General features: G+C 28.4%; 1 protein-coding gene across 1 annotated transcript; it reads left to right on the top strand.

The window, feature by feature from the left end:
- Window positions 1–903: 903 nt before the first annotated feature.
- Window positions 904–13,341, top strand: LOC134837624 (mucin-2). Its single transcript, XM_063853006.1, has 5 exons — window positions 904–991; window positions 6,132–6,181; window positions 9,218–9,502; window positions 9,562–9,923; window positions 9,975–13,341. The coding sequence occupies exons 1-5, from the start codon at window positions 904–906 to the stop codon at window positions 13,339–13,341; spliced, it is 4,152 nt and encodes a 1,383-aa protein (XP_063709076.1).
- Window positions 13,342–20,017: the final 6,676 nt, after the last annotated feature.

Below are 20,017 nucleotides of genomic sequence, written 5' to 3'. Positions count from 1 at the left end.
ATATCTGAAAAAAAATATGAAAAATCTATAAAATATCAATAAAATATTTCAAAAATAATGATTTAACATTATTCAATAACTTCATTGCTGATTCCCTTCCTTCTGATAAAATTGTTACAAAGTAAACTTTTTCATAGAAATTGTTTAAAACAGAAGAAAATATCATCTTCCAAAATCTTTTAGACTTTTATCATGAAATTTCTCACAGGCTCGTTAATAAATATGAAATAATCGATTAAAATACCTTCATTTTTTTGTTTTCTCTATTTCTTCCTTACACATAACTAACTGCATGCCACAACGTTCGGTAATAGAACAATTTATTACATATTAATTGAACTTTTACTACTGCGAATTCCTCGAGATATTCAATTATCGTCAGCACCCTTCTCACTATTTCATTTCCTAACTCGCCAGATTTTTGTCTTTGAAAAATTAAATGCAATTTTTGCATAAATGCAGATCATCTTACAATAGACGAACGAGAAATCGATTAAGCAAAAAGCAATACTATTTTATTTTAAACAATAAATAAGTAACTTAATATACAAAAGAGGCTGTCATGTCGGTCAGAAAAGGAAAAATAATAAATACAATATCAATTGAAAATAATAATAGAGAAATTAATAATAATAATAATATTTTGATGTTGTGTGATATGATACAACGATTCATAAGCAATGAGGTAAAAACGTGTGAATCGATCGAGAAATTTGCGCGCAACAGCGTCAAAAATTGGTAATGAACATAATTTATTTTAATGTTTACTTACATACAAAGACGTGTATCAACATGCAAATTTCTTCTCATACTCATTACAAAAGAAGGTCAGTATGTGAAACAAAAAAGAAATATTTAAAAGTAAACTTTTTCGGTCATTTCCTGTAGTCATATAAAATAACAATGCAAAATTGGATGATGGCCCAATTATACAGAATTTCGTTCCGTCTCTTGTTTAGTTCAGCTTTTGCCACAATTTACGGCGATGAGAGTAAAAGTAACAAACGCGCGCGTGAAACAATGACTTTTACTACATGATGATCACTAAAAGTGATGAGATTTTGCTATTATCTAATCAGGAACAAGCGCGATATTCCCATGATGAGATTTGAGGAGAGTTTATTTAAATATTTGTATTCTTACATATTGTTTTAGATACCGTTATAAAAACATGTTCTTTTTATCATTTCGCGATCGCGAATAATTTATGACGCTTTGGAAGCATTTTCATTTCAAGCCATTTCATCTCTTTAACAAATCGATTATTACATTATTACTTTGCCCGCTGGAGATAATAAAAACCTTTGGTGACCCGTTCCGTTTAACCGCACAACAAGCAACTCTCAACTCGGTAATATATTCATTTATTGACGCAATCCGAAATAAAAAATAATAAATAGAAGTGTATGGATTTTTTTATCAAGTAAAAAGGGATTCTAAACTCTTATATGTACTCGAAGTCCGGGTTCTTGAGAATCAATAAATTTATTTTTTTTTATAATAAAAGAGAACTATTCATTTTAAACATTTAAGAACTAAAATGCTTTCGAATGACAGTTTTAGTAAAAATCAATCTTGTTTTACTTTTTCGATGATGCTGATGAATAAGCTTATACATTTTCTGCAAAATTCATCCGCAATTGAGTTTAATTATTGTATTATTGTCTTTAACTTTGTCAGCTTCCTTCTGAGCCAATTTTCTGAGATGAAATATCCTTTCGCTGTATTCATCAACACTATCAATGTCTTTCAGGATTTTTTTACTTTTGCCTTCCCATCGAACACGCCCATTTTATCCAAAAATTCTTGCAAATATTTTTCACCATGTCTAATACGCTCGTATTGCATGCTTGCTTGTCGGAGGCGGTTCGATGCTTCTTCCATGCGAACCTGGTATGGTTGCGCCATTTTTGTGAAAATATTTTGAGAAATGCGGATTGTTTTATTAGCGTCGTATTATTGCCTCAATTTTAAATGTCAATTTTTTTAAAAACAAGTTTAACTGTTTTCCATATTCTTAGCAAAAATTGCAACATTGCTTTCCTACGTTTTATTGAAGAACAATATGTTTCTTTGACTCATACAGCGATCTGGTCAAAAAAAGGTATAGCTGATGTTGATCCTTCGATGTTGATTGGTATTCCCTTCGATACTTTAATATTCTCTTTAGATGAGAAGACGTTATTGACCACATTGACTAGGTCTGGGGAATGTCGGATTCTTGATCCTATGGGATCTTGATAAAAACGGGCCTGTTGAATACGTGCTATTGCATCTTGATGAGCATGTGGCACATTAGGATTCCATCTTGGAATTATGGAACTAATTTTACATGCATTTAAATGAATCTTACCGATTTTACAATGAAGAGTTTCACATTTCGCGTTACAATTCTTGTTGATATATGAGTCCAAATTTTGTACATTGTTCAATGAATCTTGTCTTCTTCTCAAAAAAGTCTCAAAATTGCTTTTTAAAATAAAAATAAATAGAAGTGACTGAAAATAAATGTTAATAGAATCGTATATCCAAGTACCTAGAGTAATTTTTAAAAAAATAAATAAAATACTTACCGAAACCCGAGCTTCAAAAACTTCCGTAAAGTTACAATCCACTCCTAAATCTGAAATTGTACAAATAAATACGTTAATGCAAGAAAAATACGACGATAATCATCAAATATCATAATAATAACAATAATGCCAATAATAATAAAAATAATAGTGCCATATTATTCAATGATTATGATCGTGTCTACATTTAAACGGAACATTTAGTGTCGATTATACGTTGACACCACACGACCGTTCCATTTCCACACAAGATTAATGAGAGTCGTCGAGCAGCTGTGACATCGTCTTGTCTCGTCGCATCATCATCATCACCGGAAGAGAAACAATGCACAAAATGCGATTTATTGCCCGTTTTGCATTCATTTAAAAGAAATACAACGAAAAAAAAAGTGAGAACATTATCACGCAAATTGTCACATCTTCGTTTTGTGCGCCTTCTTCGTTGCTCACAGCACGAAACAAATTCATCACTTTTACTTTCTTTCTTTAACTTCGCGCTGCCTTGCCTGCAATCGTGTCTCGATGGACGTGCGTGTTTTTTTCGGTTGATGCACAAAAAAATGCATTAAATGATGTGTCAAAGAGAGACAAAAACGCCTCTGTTCCAAAATTCTCACGAAAACCCACAATTTCCAAGAACCATTCACGCGCATCATTATATTGTTCCTCCTTGTCATTGTAAAAAGTTGTATAATGTATTTCATAATAGCAAAACATTCAAAATAATAGTAAGCGACACAAAAGCCACTGATATTTTGAAACATGAATAAAACAAAAGCGAACCCGGTGATTTATTGATACCTATTGAACTTTCTTCTTCTTCTTCGCTGCTCTGGTCTCGCGTATTAACAATGCTCGAGCAAAATACTCCTTTTTAAGTGAAATATATATTATAATGCATTCAAAATCAATTCAATACAAATATATATATTTTTATTAGATTATCATTATTATTAATAATAATATTAATAAAGTCAATAGTATTTCATGTTCGACTTCATGATCCGCAGAAATAGCAACAACAACATTCAATTCAATTAAACAATATATTTCTTTATTCCGATTCCCAAATCGTTACAACGTGCTAAGCATACATCATAACAAAACAGCACTTTTCTCCTCTTCTCTTGTTATTTTTTGCTTTTACTCTTCAAAACAAATGTTTATTATTATTTTATTAATAATAATAATTTTTAGTTAAACATTTAGTTAAAATATTTCGCCTACATGCTAAAAATGGAAGCTTGCAGATTCTCTCTTTATTTATGTAATGTTTATTAATTTTAAGTACAAAGACATAAAAAATGTTAATCTTTTGTTTTGTCTTTATAGTATTTATCATCAGATAAATAATTTTTGTACTTTCTTCATTATTATTACATTTTTGGACAGTACTCGGTAAATTACTTAATTTTTTGGGCAAATTATACAATATTATCATCATATCAGTGAATGTAATAGTTTTGTTTAATTCGAAAATAGTGCGGTAATAATTTAAAATTTTAGTTAATGATATAATTTTTTAAATGAGTGAAGTTACTTCCTGATATCGTTTGGGACAGTTTTAAAATTAATTTGCTTATCAATGATTTTTATTAAAAAAAAATATATTAAAATTTAAAAAGGAAGGTTTCCATAAAATTTAAAATACAAAATAATTTTTTAAAAAATAAATATATAACATTGTTGCAAAATTATATAATTAATTAATGTTAATATTTTTATTAAAAATAATAAAATATTATTAGACAAAATATTAATGTGGCGGACAAAATTAATTTTTTCTATGTTATATGCATATTATATTATATATATATATATTATATGTATATAATTCGTATATAATTTGTATATTATTTGTATATAATATGTATATAATATGTATATAACATGCATATAATTTTTATATGAACTTTTTATACTAAAAATTAAAAATTTTACCATTAATCGATGAAAAAATAACTCAATAAGAATGTTTATGTTTAATTTATTTAATTTAAACTTCGATTTAACAAAATTATTTTAAATCATCAAATCAAAAATTTTCAAGATGATTTTATTCTACTGAATAAAAAATTGCAAGTTATAAATTTAATGGGTGTGTTGGTAAAATAAATTTATAAAAACAAATCTTCAAGAACTAAACAAGAGAAAAATAACAACAATACCGAAAACGGGTGTGCCAGGTACTTTTCATTGTCAATATTATTATTATTTTGTTTAAAATTCATTGTCATGAAACATTAAATGAAGATATAAATAGATTCTAAGTAAATAAAGGTCGAAAATTACATCGAATTAAATATATTTCTTTACTTAGAAAAAAAATTATAAATTTACTTAAAAAATAAAAAAATATAAAGAAGATAAAATGTTTAATTAATTTTGTTTACTGAAAAATTTAGTTTTTTAAATTATATTATTAAATTTATTATTTAATTAATTAATTTATAAATTTTTTTTCTTTTTATTATTTTTATTTTTAAAAAAAAATAATTCGTAAATTTAGTTTTTTTTATTTATTTAATATTTAAATAATATTGTTTACTGAAAAAATTAATTTTTTAAATTATTTATTAAATTTATTATTTAATTAATTAATTTATTCATTTTTTTCTTTTTATTATTTTTTTATTTTAAAAAAAAATAATTCGTAAATTTAGTTTTTTTATTTATTTGATATTTAAAAAAATATATAATATAATATTATTATTTAATATTAATCAAAAAAATTATATTAAAAAAATTATTTTTTAATTTGAAAAATAAATATATAAAATATAAAAAATCACTTAATTTATCAGTTTAAAAACAAAACATTATTTAATTTAATAAACGATCAACAGTTCAAATTTCTTCATCTCACAAAATATACATTACAAAAAAATACCAGTAGTAAGCTAATGATAATGACTAAAATTACCGCTTTATAATGCGTCTATCTTTATTATATCATTAACTACTTTCTTGCAATGTTGAAGATCAAGTACAAAAAATTACCTTTTTTACATACAAATGTCCAATAATCATCAAGTTACCTCCATCAAATAATTACATTGTAAGCTTTTTTCTGTAAACAAACAAAAAACTTGATTATATGTTTAAATTTTTTTTCTTTAAATAAAATTAATAAAAGAAATTTCTTTCAAAAAAAAAAAGAAAAATGAGTTAAAAGATTAATAGTTAATATAAATAAAGTTAACATGAATTCATTAAATAATGGCATACATGAAACGATCTCTTACTTACACATTTTCGCATAATTTTCTCTGGACTACTCTCTTATATCATCATTTATTTATTACTCGATCGATAAAACGTATACAGTAATCAACTGTAATAATAAATTTTGTGTGAAACTGCGAAGATAACACACGGAGGAAAAATGCATCTCTTTTGATCATCATCGCATGAATAATGTATAATAATGAAGAAAATTATGTGTGTGTACTCTCATTATTTATTGTTTGTTTGTTATTTATTTATTTTTGCAAGATCATGATTTTCTATACTTTTTTTTTCAATTAAATTTAACACTTTTATTTTTCGTTTTTTTAGGCATCATTTTGTGCTTTCAAACACTAGAATGCATCGGTGCTGGGTCAAAGGTAAGTGCAAAGACATAAATTTTGTAGAAATTCGTGTGCTGCATTTTTCTACAAAGTTAACGGAATTCGTAATCTATTGTTTTATCTGATACAATATTAAATGTCGTCGTCGCGACAGATGATTATATAAAAATTTTTTTGAAAAAATAAATGAATAAAAGGCAAAAAAGGAGATTATAAATGATACGAAAAAAATGTAAAAATTTATCTATGAGATATTAAGTTACCGATTATTTGATATGATAAAAAAAAGAAAAATTTAAACAATTTAAGGGCTTTTCTCTGCAAAAATGTAACTTAAGGAGAAAAGTAAAAGGGAAAAACTTTGACTCGTGACTTATGACACAAATGATCAGAAATAGCACGAGAGACGCCTCGATAATGATCGTTCACGCCTTGGAACAAACGGTCACGAAGATGTGTCAATGTTTGTTATAATTTTCTTCTTTTGTTTTTTTTTTCTCTTTTTTTATGTAATATTAAAAAATAACATGAAAACGAGGCGTTTAACACGTTATTTTATATAAAAAAAAATAATTATCAACTTAAAAAAAAACAAAGAAAAAAAATAAAAATTTTCCATTTCGTGCATCTTCTTCTTTAAAACTTTACTCCAATTCTTCTTCTTCATGCAAAAAAAAATTATAACATATTTCTGAAGGTCGTTTCATAATTATTTCAGAAAAAAACAAGAAAAAAAAACAATAACACAATGTGTGTGGCTCTTCATCCACAAAAAACAAGACTGCCTGTAACATGTAATTAAGTGTCCATATAATTAAAACTGTTGAAAGCGAAATGTAACGAAAAATTTAAAAACACTCTAACGCCCTTTTGTCTAGCGCGCGCGGTAATTAGTTAATTAAAAAATATAAATTCGATCTTTCGTAAAGGGGTCAGCAGCGGTGCAATTAGCGAATACATGGCACGCCGCACAAAATCATATCACAAAAAGTAAGCAAGCCACACGAACATCAATCGAGTGATGGCTAGACTATCGTCTCGCGTCAAACAATTGCAGATTTCTTTTCTTTTTTTCATTTGTACTTTTGTTTCATGTGTTAAATTGCTGTACAAATATTCAATAGATTGTTTTTTTTACGTAATTTTATTTGCAAATAAATGATTGTTTAAATGTGTGATTGTTATTATTTTTTATTATTATATAGAATGAGGTCTGGTTTAATATTTTTTTGAAATATTTAATTTATATTTTTTTATGAAGAATTAAATTTTCTAATATTTTTTTCTTAATTATTTCTCACTGAAAATATAATTTTTAATCAAATTTATTTTTGTAAAAAAATAAAAAATAAAATTTAAAAAAAAAGTAAATTTAAAAAAAAATATATGAATTATAAAAATATTTAAAAATTTAAAAAATAATAATAAAAAAATAAATATATAATAAAAAATTAAGAATTATATAAAAAAAATATTTAGCAAAAAATAAAAAAAAATATTAAAAAAATGAAAAAAATTTAATTTAATGAAAAAAAATATTAGAGTTAAAAAGAATTATAAAAACTAAAAATTAAAAAATCAAATAAGGCCGCTCCAAATGAAAATTTTCAAAAATAAAGTCCAAAATTTTAAAATAAAAGGGAAAAAAAAAAAAGTTTTGATGTTAATAAGAAAATTTAAATACAAAATCACAAAATTTTAACAATTTTTTTTGATTTTTTTACAAAATTAAACTTTAAATTTGCTAATTTAAAAACAAAAATTACAGAAAAAATGTTTCATTTTAAAAATTATGGAAAAAAATAAAAAAAAAAATAACTGTCAAAAAATTTTAAAAAATAAATTCAGTAATTTAATAAAAAAAATTTAAAATAAAATTTTATGTTAAAATTTGATTTTTAGACAAAAATCAGTAAAAATTAAAATTTATTTAAAAAATTAATGCAAAAATTTCTTGAAAAATAATGAAAAAAAAAAAAACAAAAACCTTTTTTTTAGTTTTGCCCCAATTTTGAAATGGGATCGGACTTTATTTTTGATTTTTTTAAAAAAGTATTTAAAAAAATTAAAAAATCAAATAAAATATTTAAAACCTATAGCTAATTTCTTGCAAAGATTTTTAAAAAATTTGCCAATGTTTTATAAATTTTTGAAAGAAATCAAAAATAATTTATGTTAATAAGAAAATGTATATTTCCATTTTTTTCTTATTTTTATGATTTTTTTATTTAAAAATTAAAACAATTAAATTTTAAAAAAATAATTAATTAAATTAATTTAAAATTCAATTTAAAAATTATTAAAAATAAAAAAATAAATTTAAAATAAATTAATTAAAAATTATAATTTTTTTTAATGTCAATCTTAATATTTATTTTTCATTAATTATGAGAAGTATTTATTTTTTTTTAATTTGAAAAAAAAAAATTGAGGCACAAAAACTTCGAAGAAAATTTTTTTTTTGCTTTATGTAAAATTTAATCAGACAAATTCTTTGCCAAATAACATTGCCAATAATCATCTGTTTAACGACCCAGAAAAATATGTAAAATAAATATAATTTCGCAAGTTTGCATGTGTACCTGAACCGGAAAATATTGTTAAAACTTCATTCTCATCGCAATTGATCGATAAATCGAAAAAATCTTTGAAAACCTTTCAAGGAAGAAATTCCCATCATTCACTTGACAAAAGCAGGTCATCAAAGATCATAGTGCGCGCGATGTAATTTTTTTTATTTTATTTTTCGTTGGTACTGCAAATGAATTAATTTTGCATGAATGAATAGTTTTCGAGACAAAAATCGAAATTGATTAGTTACATGCATTTTTTTGCTGCGATTCGATTGCATTCCGCCAACCATGCGATTTGCATCATCTGTTACGTCTCTCACAACACACGAAACAATAAGCATGTAATTATTTACAACAACAACAGAGAGAGACACAAACGACCTTTAGAATGATTGACTTGCTTGTATTTAAATTTTTGCGATTAAAAGTGTCTTCTTCGATTTTTTTTAACTAAAAATTTAAATTTTTAAAGTTGACCTATTTTCTTTTTTTTTCACAGATCAAAATACGAACAAAAGCCTCTCCGAGTACAGTAGCTGCCAGAACGGGAGCTGCTGCCTATGAAGAAAGTCGAGAGTCCTTGAAGAGCGGAGAAGTGAAAACCAAAGTCCGGAAACGTCTTGCCATCGATCCCGATGTGGATGAAGTTGACTTGGAAAATTATCAAGGAGTCCTTGGGCGACCTGGAGTCGATTTTCCCGTATTGACTGGAATTCCAAAGACGAATTTCACCTGCAAGGAACACGGGAACGGATATTTTGCGGATTTGGAAACGGATTGTCAGGTAAGTTTTTTTTAATTTTTCCTTCAAAAGAAGATTTTTTAATTTTTTTGCATTTTTAGGTTTTCCACATTTGTGACGAAGGTCGTAAAATCTCATTTTTATGCCCGAACGGCACAATTTTCCGTCAACTTGATCTAATTTGTGACTGGTGGTTCAAAGTTGATTGCGCCTCATCACCGAGTCAGTATGCCGAAAGCTCCGAAACTCTCGCACGTGACAAAAATCGTCGATTGCAGCAACGGAAACACTTACAGGCCGAATTCAATGTGGAATCTCTCTCGGGTGAACCATTAAAGCAAATTGATCGCCGCGTTGGCAAAGCATTTGTTGAGAAAAATCGTCGCATGGATGCTTATTTCTCCGAACCGAACCCCGACAGCATCGAAAGCTTCGAATTTATCGATGTAGGACGCAGTAAAAAGCCCCAAAATACGGCACGAGTTCATTACACCGCGAAAATTCGCATGCCCAGTAAACGAACTTTTGAAGCGGTTTCCAGTAGTGGCTCGAAGGAACTTCAAGAAGTAGCGGAAACTGCATCTTTTGTACGTCCTCGTCAATTGTTAAACGGTTATGACTACCCCGTGCCCACAGCTAATGGAAAACCCGCCGGTTACGAATATCCAAAGCCAGAAAAACAAATTTCCTTTTCGTCATCGGCTTCGGTTGCTAATCCCACAGATCGTACGGGCAAAAGATTAGAAAGTGCCAGACCTACTGGATTCGGGTTTGATCCCGCGCCAAATAGTAACAATGGAGGATTTGAGCCAAAACCTTTCAATACGAGACCAACGGAGATTTTGAGTACGACAACGACGACGAGAGCTCCTGAAACAAGATCTCGTCAAAGTACAACAACTGCAAGTTCTTTAACGACCCAATTCAATCGAGGAAGCACAACCTATCAAAGTAGCTTGGAACAGCGTGATCGTCAAGAAAAATCTGTGCAACAATTTACGACTCAATCGACAACAACAACGCCCCGCAGTACCACTGCATATCCTAAAACCTATAGCACAGCTAAAAAATTGACATCCAAAGCGAAAGAAGCAGCTTTTTACACTCCAACTATCCCGTCATTCACGAATAAAGCAACCAAGGAAACAACAAGTGAACGAACTCCCAAAGTACGTTCCACGACTCCAACTCCAAGTGTCTCCGAACACGCCATGGAAATGATGAAGACCCTTCAGCAACTCGGTACCATGGAAAACGACTCGGAAAAATATCAAGGACAACGCGCCGGCTTAGAAGTTCCTCCAAGTTCGGGTCCCAGTGCGCTTCATTCCCTCGCTTTGTACTTTGCAACGACGCCTGTCGATCAAAACAGCACCGAACCAACTCCTGCTGCTTCCACAAATGGTGACGATGACTTCCAAGGCAAAACAAATTCTGATTTCGAACTTTCCACGGAAGCAAATACGCCGGCAATTACAGCTGCTCATCTCAGTCAACGCACCGTCGAACAATATCAGGCCTTATTTGAAGCGGAAAATAAGCGTCTTGAACCGAACAATACTAAAATCAGCTTTCATGACGACGATAACGACTTGGATACCGAAAATTCCCGCAGTCCTATTTACGCTGCTGCTGGTTCGCCGCAAATCCGTGAATTAGCGCAAGTTTTCACACACGCCTTGTCTGCTTATTTGCAAGATCCCGAGACATTCAGGAAAATTTTGTCGGAAATCCGACCCACGGAACCTCCTCCATTGGAATCTAATGAGATCGAGAATCGCTTTAACAACCAAGATGTCTTCCATGGGCAGGAGGCATCGTTTGCCATCCCAAAAACTGCAACAACGACTTCTACAACGACTACTGTGTCACCTACAGAGGATTTTGAAGTGTTAGATTTTTCAGATGTCACGTTGTCAACACATCGACAAGAAACTACGACTACCGAAAGTCCTACTACGACAACAACAAAGATAAATGTTCCTGTCCCAGTGAACAGAATTTTGCCGCCATTTTCAAATAATGCCATTGATCGCACTCCTGGCTCAGATTTAATCGCTGAAACACTTGAGAATGAAGCAAATAACTATTATAACCGACAAGGAAAGGCTCGTGATGGTTTTGAAACGACTACGGATGCAAATCCATTGGCTATTGAGATAAATGGAGGTCTTGCTTTGTCTACAACTTTCCCCTTTGAGAGTCAAGAATCAGAAAAAGATATTTCTACTCAAACGGAAAGCACTTATTTCCCATCAGACAAAAGTAATAAGAACAAAAAAGTTACTTCACCTTACGGAAAAGGCGTAAAACCAACAGGAAGTGCTCCATTGTCTAAATTAGAACAAAATTCTGAAGCTCCTGAGCAATGGGGTGACGAAGGAACAACTACTGTATTCGATACGGAACAAACCCCGACTCCATCTCCGGATTTATTGCCGCCATACAAGTCGACACCTGTTGTTTTCACGCCCAGCAAATACTATGAGCCTCCCGTGCAGGACGACGAAGAATCGCTGCAACAATCCCAATCACAATCGATCTTCGGAAACAACGGAAATAGCGTAAAATCATCGGAAAAACGCGGGAAATCGTACTTTAACTATGTGACAGTGCAAGAAACTGAAAGCAGTACTGCTCAAACTACGCGTTTCGGTGATCGTTTGACAACAACAACTACTGAAACGCCCCTTGACACTACCACGAACGCTGCTGTGAATTCACGAGGCCATTTTATCACGCGAAAAATCACGACGCTCGATGACAGTTCGACACCGCTGCCAGATTTCTCGAAAACTACTATCCCAGATACGGGTAAGATTAGTCCGAACAGCAAAACAACCGTGTCATATTCGATCTTTTTGGACCCATTGACGATCAATGATGGATTGATGGAGTCATCGGAGACGGCGAAAAAGGCAAATAATGAAGCGACGTATTTACCACGGGATTTGACGACTGAAAGTTATACCGAAGCAATCACAGGAGCTCCAACGTTCACAGTTTCCACGAGAACTGCTTCAGTTTCGACGCGTCGTGGCAAGGAATTGAATACAAAACCAACAGCAGCTTACAATCAAGTTCCACAAGATGAAAAGGATTTGAGTGAACAGGATTTCGTTACCGCCATGCAAAAACGAGCCAATGAAATGTTTGGGGGGCTGAATGATACGCAAGCAGACCATTTGATGAATGTCATGAAACAAGCAGATAAGAACAAAAATGTGCGAAGATTGATCCTGCTTTTGATCCAGACTTGTGATGATGATTACAATAAAACTGTCGAAGAGTCGAGAAATGCACTTTTGAACGCACTGATCCAAATGGATACAAAAGACGGAAGCGGAAGTGATATTCAAATCGTGAAAACTCGTTATGGAGGTGAACGTAAGACTCAAGAACAAACCACAGAAGCGTCTCCTAAGATAACCACGTATCGCAGTGTGGACCACAATAAATACACATCCGCTGAGGCAACTGTCGAATACAGCTTTGTCACTTCCACGAGTGTCTCGGACCAAACAACGACAGATTTTGAGACAACAACTTCCTTCCCAACCTCCGCAGCTGATACGACAGAACAAACTACAACTGATTTCCCAACCACAACCACAGATTATCCAACGACTTTTTACAGTAGAACAACGACGACGACAACGACAACTACGCCAGCTCCAACAACTACCAGCCGCAAGCCACGAACTCGTACCCGAACACGAGGCGGTGCGCCGCGCGTTCAAAAGAGCCTCGGCTTGTCGGAAGACTTTGTAGCGGAATCCTCTAGTAATTACGGAACAGACAATGCTCAAAATAAACACTCGGATGCCAGAGCCTTGGAGCTTCTGAGATCACTGTACTCCTTGGCATCGCGATGGGGCTAACATTTTAGACTAAAATAATTTTATTATTTGGCGTGAATGGAGGTCCGCAAGAGTCCGAGTGCAAGTTGTTGTGTATCGAAAAAAATTTTTTTTAGTTCTCTCGTTTGGTGCGTCCTTGTAAATATTTATTAATTTTTCTTCGGATTTTTTCCTCTTTTTTAAAAATAATTTTTTTTAATAGTCATCACGTGCATTGCCACGTGAGAAGTGTTGAATTCGATTTGCCAACAATAATCAAAATATTTTTTTAATCCAACGCACAGTGTTGTAAAAATTGATTTTATATAAATTTTCTTCAATATTAAATCAAAAACATTTAAAAAAATAAATATCAAATATTTCTCAATTAAAATCGATTTTTTTTTTAATTTAATATTCTTTCGGATATTTTATTAAAAAATTAAACTTTATTATTAATTTTTTTTTTAATTTTCATGAAATAATTTTATTGAAAGTAGAACAAAAACCTTAATTCAATTGTTTCAAAATAATAATTAGTTCTAATTTTTGTAACACTGTGCAATATTTTATTCGTTATAGCCATAGATAGGTCCCAGGTTCGTGCTCTCTTCTGTCATTTAACTCAATTGAAAATGCGAAGATGGAAAATTTACTTTTTTTAAACTAATTTCCGAAAATATTATTTTTCTTACTTTAAAATATAAATTAATTAATTAAAGAAATTTTGTAAATTTATTATTTTAAATCAAATTTTATAAAAACAGCACTATTTCCATCACCGCAAAAAAAAATATTTATAAATATGCTCAGAAAATAAAAACAGATTCCTAAAAAAAACACATTTTAGCGCTGAAACTTGAATTGGCAAAAATTCAAATTCCTAAAAAACTCAAATAAACTCGACAAACTTTTGTACATAAATTATAGCGTTCAACATCAATAAACATTAGAATTAAGGATTTTTTTTAAATATTTCTTTCTTATACAATTTTATCGTCATCAGTTTTTCAGACGTGGTTCAATTCATCAATCCATTCATCATTTTCAGCTCCATCTTTTCATTTGAAATCTAAGACTTAGAATAATGTAATTATATTAATATTAAGTTTAAATTTTTATGATTCCGGAATCGTAAATTTTGTATTTTAATGAAAAAAAAAAATAAACAAATAGTCCATATCAACTTTTTTTTTAGTACGTAAGAAATACCATATTATCATGTATGCTATATAAATATATTTGAATCTTTTCTTTATTTTATCATTTTTTTGCAGATTATTTTTATAAAAATAAATTACTTTGTACTTTTTAATCATTTTCAGTAAAAACAAATAAAAATAAGAAAAAAAGTGTATAAAAAATAAAATTAATAATTGGACTTTTTGTATTGAAAAATTTTGTATTAAATAAAATATCTTATGAATAAAAGTAAATGAAATGTATAATTTTTATTTCTTAAAGAATTATGGTAAATATTTTTTATTTTTAATATTTTTTGAAGATTTAGATTTATATTCTGCTTTGTTTTTAACTTTTTCATTTTTTTTTTAATAACTAAAAATTATGTTAAAATCTATAATTTAAAATTTAATTTAAAAAAATGTTAATTTAAAAAAATTAAATTAAAAAAAAAAATAAAATTAGTAAATTAAATTAAATTAATTAAAAAAAATATTTAAAAAAATCATATAAAAAAATGTTAACTCTTCGTTAGTTTTTTAACTTTTTTTCATATTATTTTGATTATGTAATCATTATAATTAAAAAAAAAACTATTTTATTTGAAAAAAGGTATTGAAGCTTTTGACCTTGAAGTTAATTAGTAGCCTTCTCAGGCCACGTCACATTAATATGACTTTCCCTATAATTTATTTATTTTTTTATTAAACCACGCGTGTGACTTATCAAAAATCTTACATGACTTTACTGGAGCTTTGATGGATATTTTCTCCTATAAAATAGTGCAAAACTCATGAGGAACTCGCAGTTTTCATTATATTTTATAAAGATTTTCCTACAAATTAAAATTGAAAAAAAAATTAAATAATTTCTTTAAATCAATTAATTTAAAAGAATTTATTAAAAATGCGCAACAAACTATTTTTGTTAATTTTTCTGACAATTAATGCAAATTTAATATTTGCAGGCATTCCATTCGTTGAATTTTCTTTAGATATTGAGCCAGATTGGTTAAAACCTTGCATGCCGAGTAAAAAATTTGAAGTTGCCGATGTTTCTAAAATAGAATTTATTTCAGACCCAAAGTCAAAATACATTTTTATTAATGGTACTTTAAAGGCACTACAGGATTTAGATGGAAATTTAACTCTGACATTAGAAACAGAACGATTGCGTCATGGAAGATGGGTTCCTGGTGAATTTAAAACCAAAGTTTTTGATCTCTGTACCGCAATGAAAGATCCAACTAAACAACCCATTGTCTATAAAATTTGTCAGAAAGGACTTGACCAAAAATCTTGCCCCTACAAAGCTGGAGTAAGAGTTTATTTATTTATTTTTTATTTTATTTTTTTTTCAGTACATCCAAAAATTTGACATGTTCAAAATGAGTGATACGCCAATGGTATTGCCGCCAAATTTCGCAGGCCAGTGGAGAGGATGGCTAAAACTCTTCAAGGATGACAAATTAGTCGAATGCTTTTACGCTGAGTCAGAAGTTCTTTAAAAAAATAAGAAGGAAAATCGCCGATTAATTCTAATCTACCAAATTTTAACCCAATTAATATTTTTAATCATATTTTATCCATTTTTATTATATTATATATTTTTTAATATTGTATTTCAGCACAATTTAGCACAAAATATATTAAATAAATGCACATTTAGAGCACCATTGAAGTTTTTTTAATTCTCCCTTCAAAACAATAAAAAGTAAAGATTCGTCAGTCAATTTGACCTTGAATTGAACTTGAAAAATTTATCTTTACGGAAATTGAAAATTTTTTGAATATATATTCATATAAGATTTATCATAAATTTGACATTATTTCAATTTAATTGTTTGTTTTTACAATTTAATTATTAGTTAAGTCCAATAAAAAATACATTTCTTAAATAAAAAAAAGTCGTATAGAAGTATAAAAACTTAACGTAAGTATATAGAAACTCAAAAATCAACTTTATTTTATTCTTATGTTAATTTTTTACATAAAACGTAATTTTATTTGAACGTTTAAATCATCCAAAATATATGCAAACAACTTTTTATTGGGACTATTCACTCACAAAGTTTATATATATAATTAAATAAATAAATAATTTATAGTTAAATATATAATTTTTTTAAAGACCTTTTTGTCCCAAAAAAGTGAAATTAATGTTTTCCCTTTACTTCTTAAATTAATAAAATAATTTACTTAATATTCGTATTTAATTTTTAATTCTTTAATTCCTTTTAATTCTATAAAATTTGTTTAATTTTTTGTGAATACGGACAATTTACTATAAAAAATTGTTAATTATCTTTATAATTTTTTTTTGTAATCTATTTTCAAGCTAAAAACTCAAGTGTAACTAATTTGTATTCCAACATCACGTCCAATGTCAAGCCACACCAAACTCATAAATGATCATAAAATACCATCCTCTTATTCACCACCATCAAGAAGATTTGAAAAAATTTTCTATATAAATAATATTTCAAATCACGATTATCCCGAGTTCGATTGAATACAAAACTTATTCATAAATTCAAACATAAATAACATGTCAAAGTTATTAAAATAAAAAAATAAACCTATTTATTCGTCGCAAAAAAATGTAAGCATTCATGTAACTACAAATTACAACAAGAGTTTACAAGTGTTCTTGTATGCACTTAAAAGCAGAAACAAAACGTAGTAGCAGAAAAATTATTTTTAAAAAAGTTTTCATGAAGATGATTACAAAAGCGTATTTTTGTTTTTTTGAAGAAATAATTAGGAATCAAAAAAAATTTTTTCTTATTGAAATTTACCATGATTCAATATATATTTTTTTTTTAATTTTTGATGTTTTTTGTTCGAAACTTGGGTACAAAAAAAATGTTACATTTAACGATTCATGATTAAAATATAGAAAATAATCAAAATTTGGTAAATAAATTTGACCTCTATTTGACCTTTGCTGCTAATATACGAAGTTTCAAAGTAGGGCTCCGAAGAACATGCTTAAATGACATTTGCTATGTAACTATTTTATTTGAAGTTCAATCTCAATGAAATTCTGGGTATTTTGAAATAACATTCTAACATTTTGAATGGGGCAATCGCTACCTAAGCTTTATATATCATTAAAATTTTAATTTAAGAAAAATAAAAAAAAAATATAAAAAAATTACCTAAAAAGGATATAATAAGGGCTATAAAAACGCACTAAAAAGGATAAAATAAAGGTCTTTTGTTAGCCAAGTCCCATTGATCAGCGATATTATAAATTAAAAACTAAAACGTGGAGTTTTTTAAATTTTATCCTTTTTAGTTCGTTTTTAATTGTTTTATTTTTAGTACAATACAATATACAATATTTTTATTCAACCAGGACTTAAATTTATACAATAAATGACATTAATTAAAGGGACTTGATTACTAACTAATCATAACATCTTATCAGGCTTGTATGATTTAAATCAAAGATTTGAAAATCAAATCAAATCAAAAAAAATTTCAAAAAATTTTCAAAGCTGAAATTTTTTTGATTTGATTTGAAATAATTTTGATTTGAATCAATTTTCAAATCAAATCAAATCAAAAAAATTTCAGTTTTGAAAAATTTTTGATTGATTTGCAAATCAAATCATTTTTTTGATTTTTTGATTTTTGATTTTGATTTAAATCATACAAGCCTGCTTATATATAGAAATTAATAGTAAATTTTTTCTAATTTGACGACTTATTATTGAACAATTTTTTAGTGTTTATTTTTTTTTTTAATTAATATATTTTTTTTATTTTTTTTTAAATATTTTACAAAATAAAAATGAAAAAAAAAAAATAATAAAAAAAATTAATTTAAGAGTTAAGAACGGACACCCAATATGCCGCATTATTTAACTTATTTTTTCTCAAAAATTCAATAAAACGGATATAATAAAAATACAATAATTTGCAGTTATTTTTCGTTCAAAGAAACGCAGTAGCATTAAAAATAATGATGATCGACGCAAATGCAGTCATTATTCATAATATTCAATAATAATAGTAATAATGATCATGCTGACACATAATGTCAAGTATCATCTATATTGCTACCGCTTACTGTGTCTCCGTACGTGGTTTTTTGTGCCTTTCTATTGATCTTCAATCGACGACTGATCATCGACTGTGATTCTGAAATGCTGGTACAACATCAAAGCCACACGTAAATCAATTCGCATATGTTCGTACCGAAAAAACTTACAGTAAATTCCCAGCTATGCTTTGAAACTGAGACATTTGCGAACATTTTGAACGTCTACTGTATCAAAGTTTGTCTTATAGAAAATCGCTTTGCTACAAATGTATGTAATATACGTAACAGGCGAACAATGATTTGAAGAGTAATATAATGATGATACTCCATCTACTTGACTACTATTTCGTAGTTGCGAAAAAAAAAGTGGATTACAATCATTATCATTTCATAGAGAAAAATATTACTAACATGTACATCGGCGTCAATTCGTAGCATAGAAGTGGCTTGGCGGCACGAAACGTACTCGACCTTCACGTATAAATCTCTCGTTTTTTTTTTGTATTACATTTTCGTACATAAATGCTCAAGTGGCAGTAATTGTTTTTAAATGCAAATAAATATTATTTAAAAGTGTAATAAATATATCGAGAGTTGTTGGGACAATGTTGGTGTGAAAATTCAGATACGAGACGACAATCCCAGTTTTTTTTTTATTTTTGTATTTTTTTATTGATTAATCTAAATATTAATAGCTCATCTCTAAGCAGCTCCTTTCTAAAAGTGAAGCCGACTGGTAATGTAATAAAAATAAAGTCTGTGGGAAAAACTCACCTTAAAATTGAGTTCTCGTATCGCTGAATGATGATGAGAATGATGGACAAGGTAGATCAAAAAGGAGGAGTTTCCATGCAAATTCGTTCTTTGAGTTACTTACTTTTTGAGTAAAAAGTCAAAACTTTATTTGAAGTCCAAAATTTATTTGACTTAAAGCTTAAGTTTGAGGAATAAGTCACTTAAGTTTGACTTTTTTATATTTTTTTTAAATTTATTTTATTTTTTTCAGTTTTAAGTTATTTTTTGCTTTAAAACAGCATTTTGGTTTTTTAAAAGTTTTGAGTTATAAAATGATTAAAAATGATAAATTAGAGCCCTCTGACAAATTTTTATCCATTTGGAGCAAGATTTGACAAAAATGGCTTTGACATAGTTTTTGACACAGTTTTTGATTTGGTTTGCTCTTGATTTTTTGAGTTATAAAATGATTAAAAATGATAAATTAGAGCCCTCTGACAAATTTTTATCCATTTGGAGCAAGATTTGACAAAAATGGCTTTGACATAGTTTTTGACACAGTTTTTGACACAGTTTTTGCTCTTGATTTAGTTTTCAAAACAAAACTATGTCAAAGGAAATTTTTTTTTTTCAGTTTCAATTTTTTTGCAGTTTTGAGTTATAAAATGATTAAAAATGATAAATTAGAGCCCTCTGACAAATTTTTATCCATTTGGAGCAAGATTTGACAAAAATGGCTTTGACACAGTTT

Source organism: Culicoides brevitarsis, chromosome 1 (genome assembly GCF_036172545.1).
Source record: "Culicoides brevitarsis isolate CSIRO-B50_1 chromosome 1, AGI_CSIRO_Cbre_v1, whole genome shotgun sequence".
Classification (NCBI taxonomy): domain Eukaryota; kingdom Metazoa; phylum Arthropoda; class Insecta; order Diptera; family Ceratopogonidae; genus Culicoides; species Culicoides brevitarsis.
This window is presented reverse-complemented; position numbering and strand designations above follow the sequence as displayed.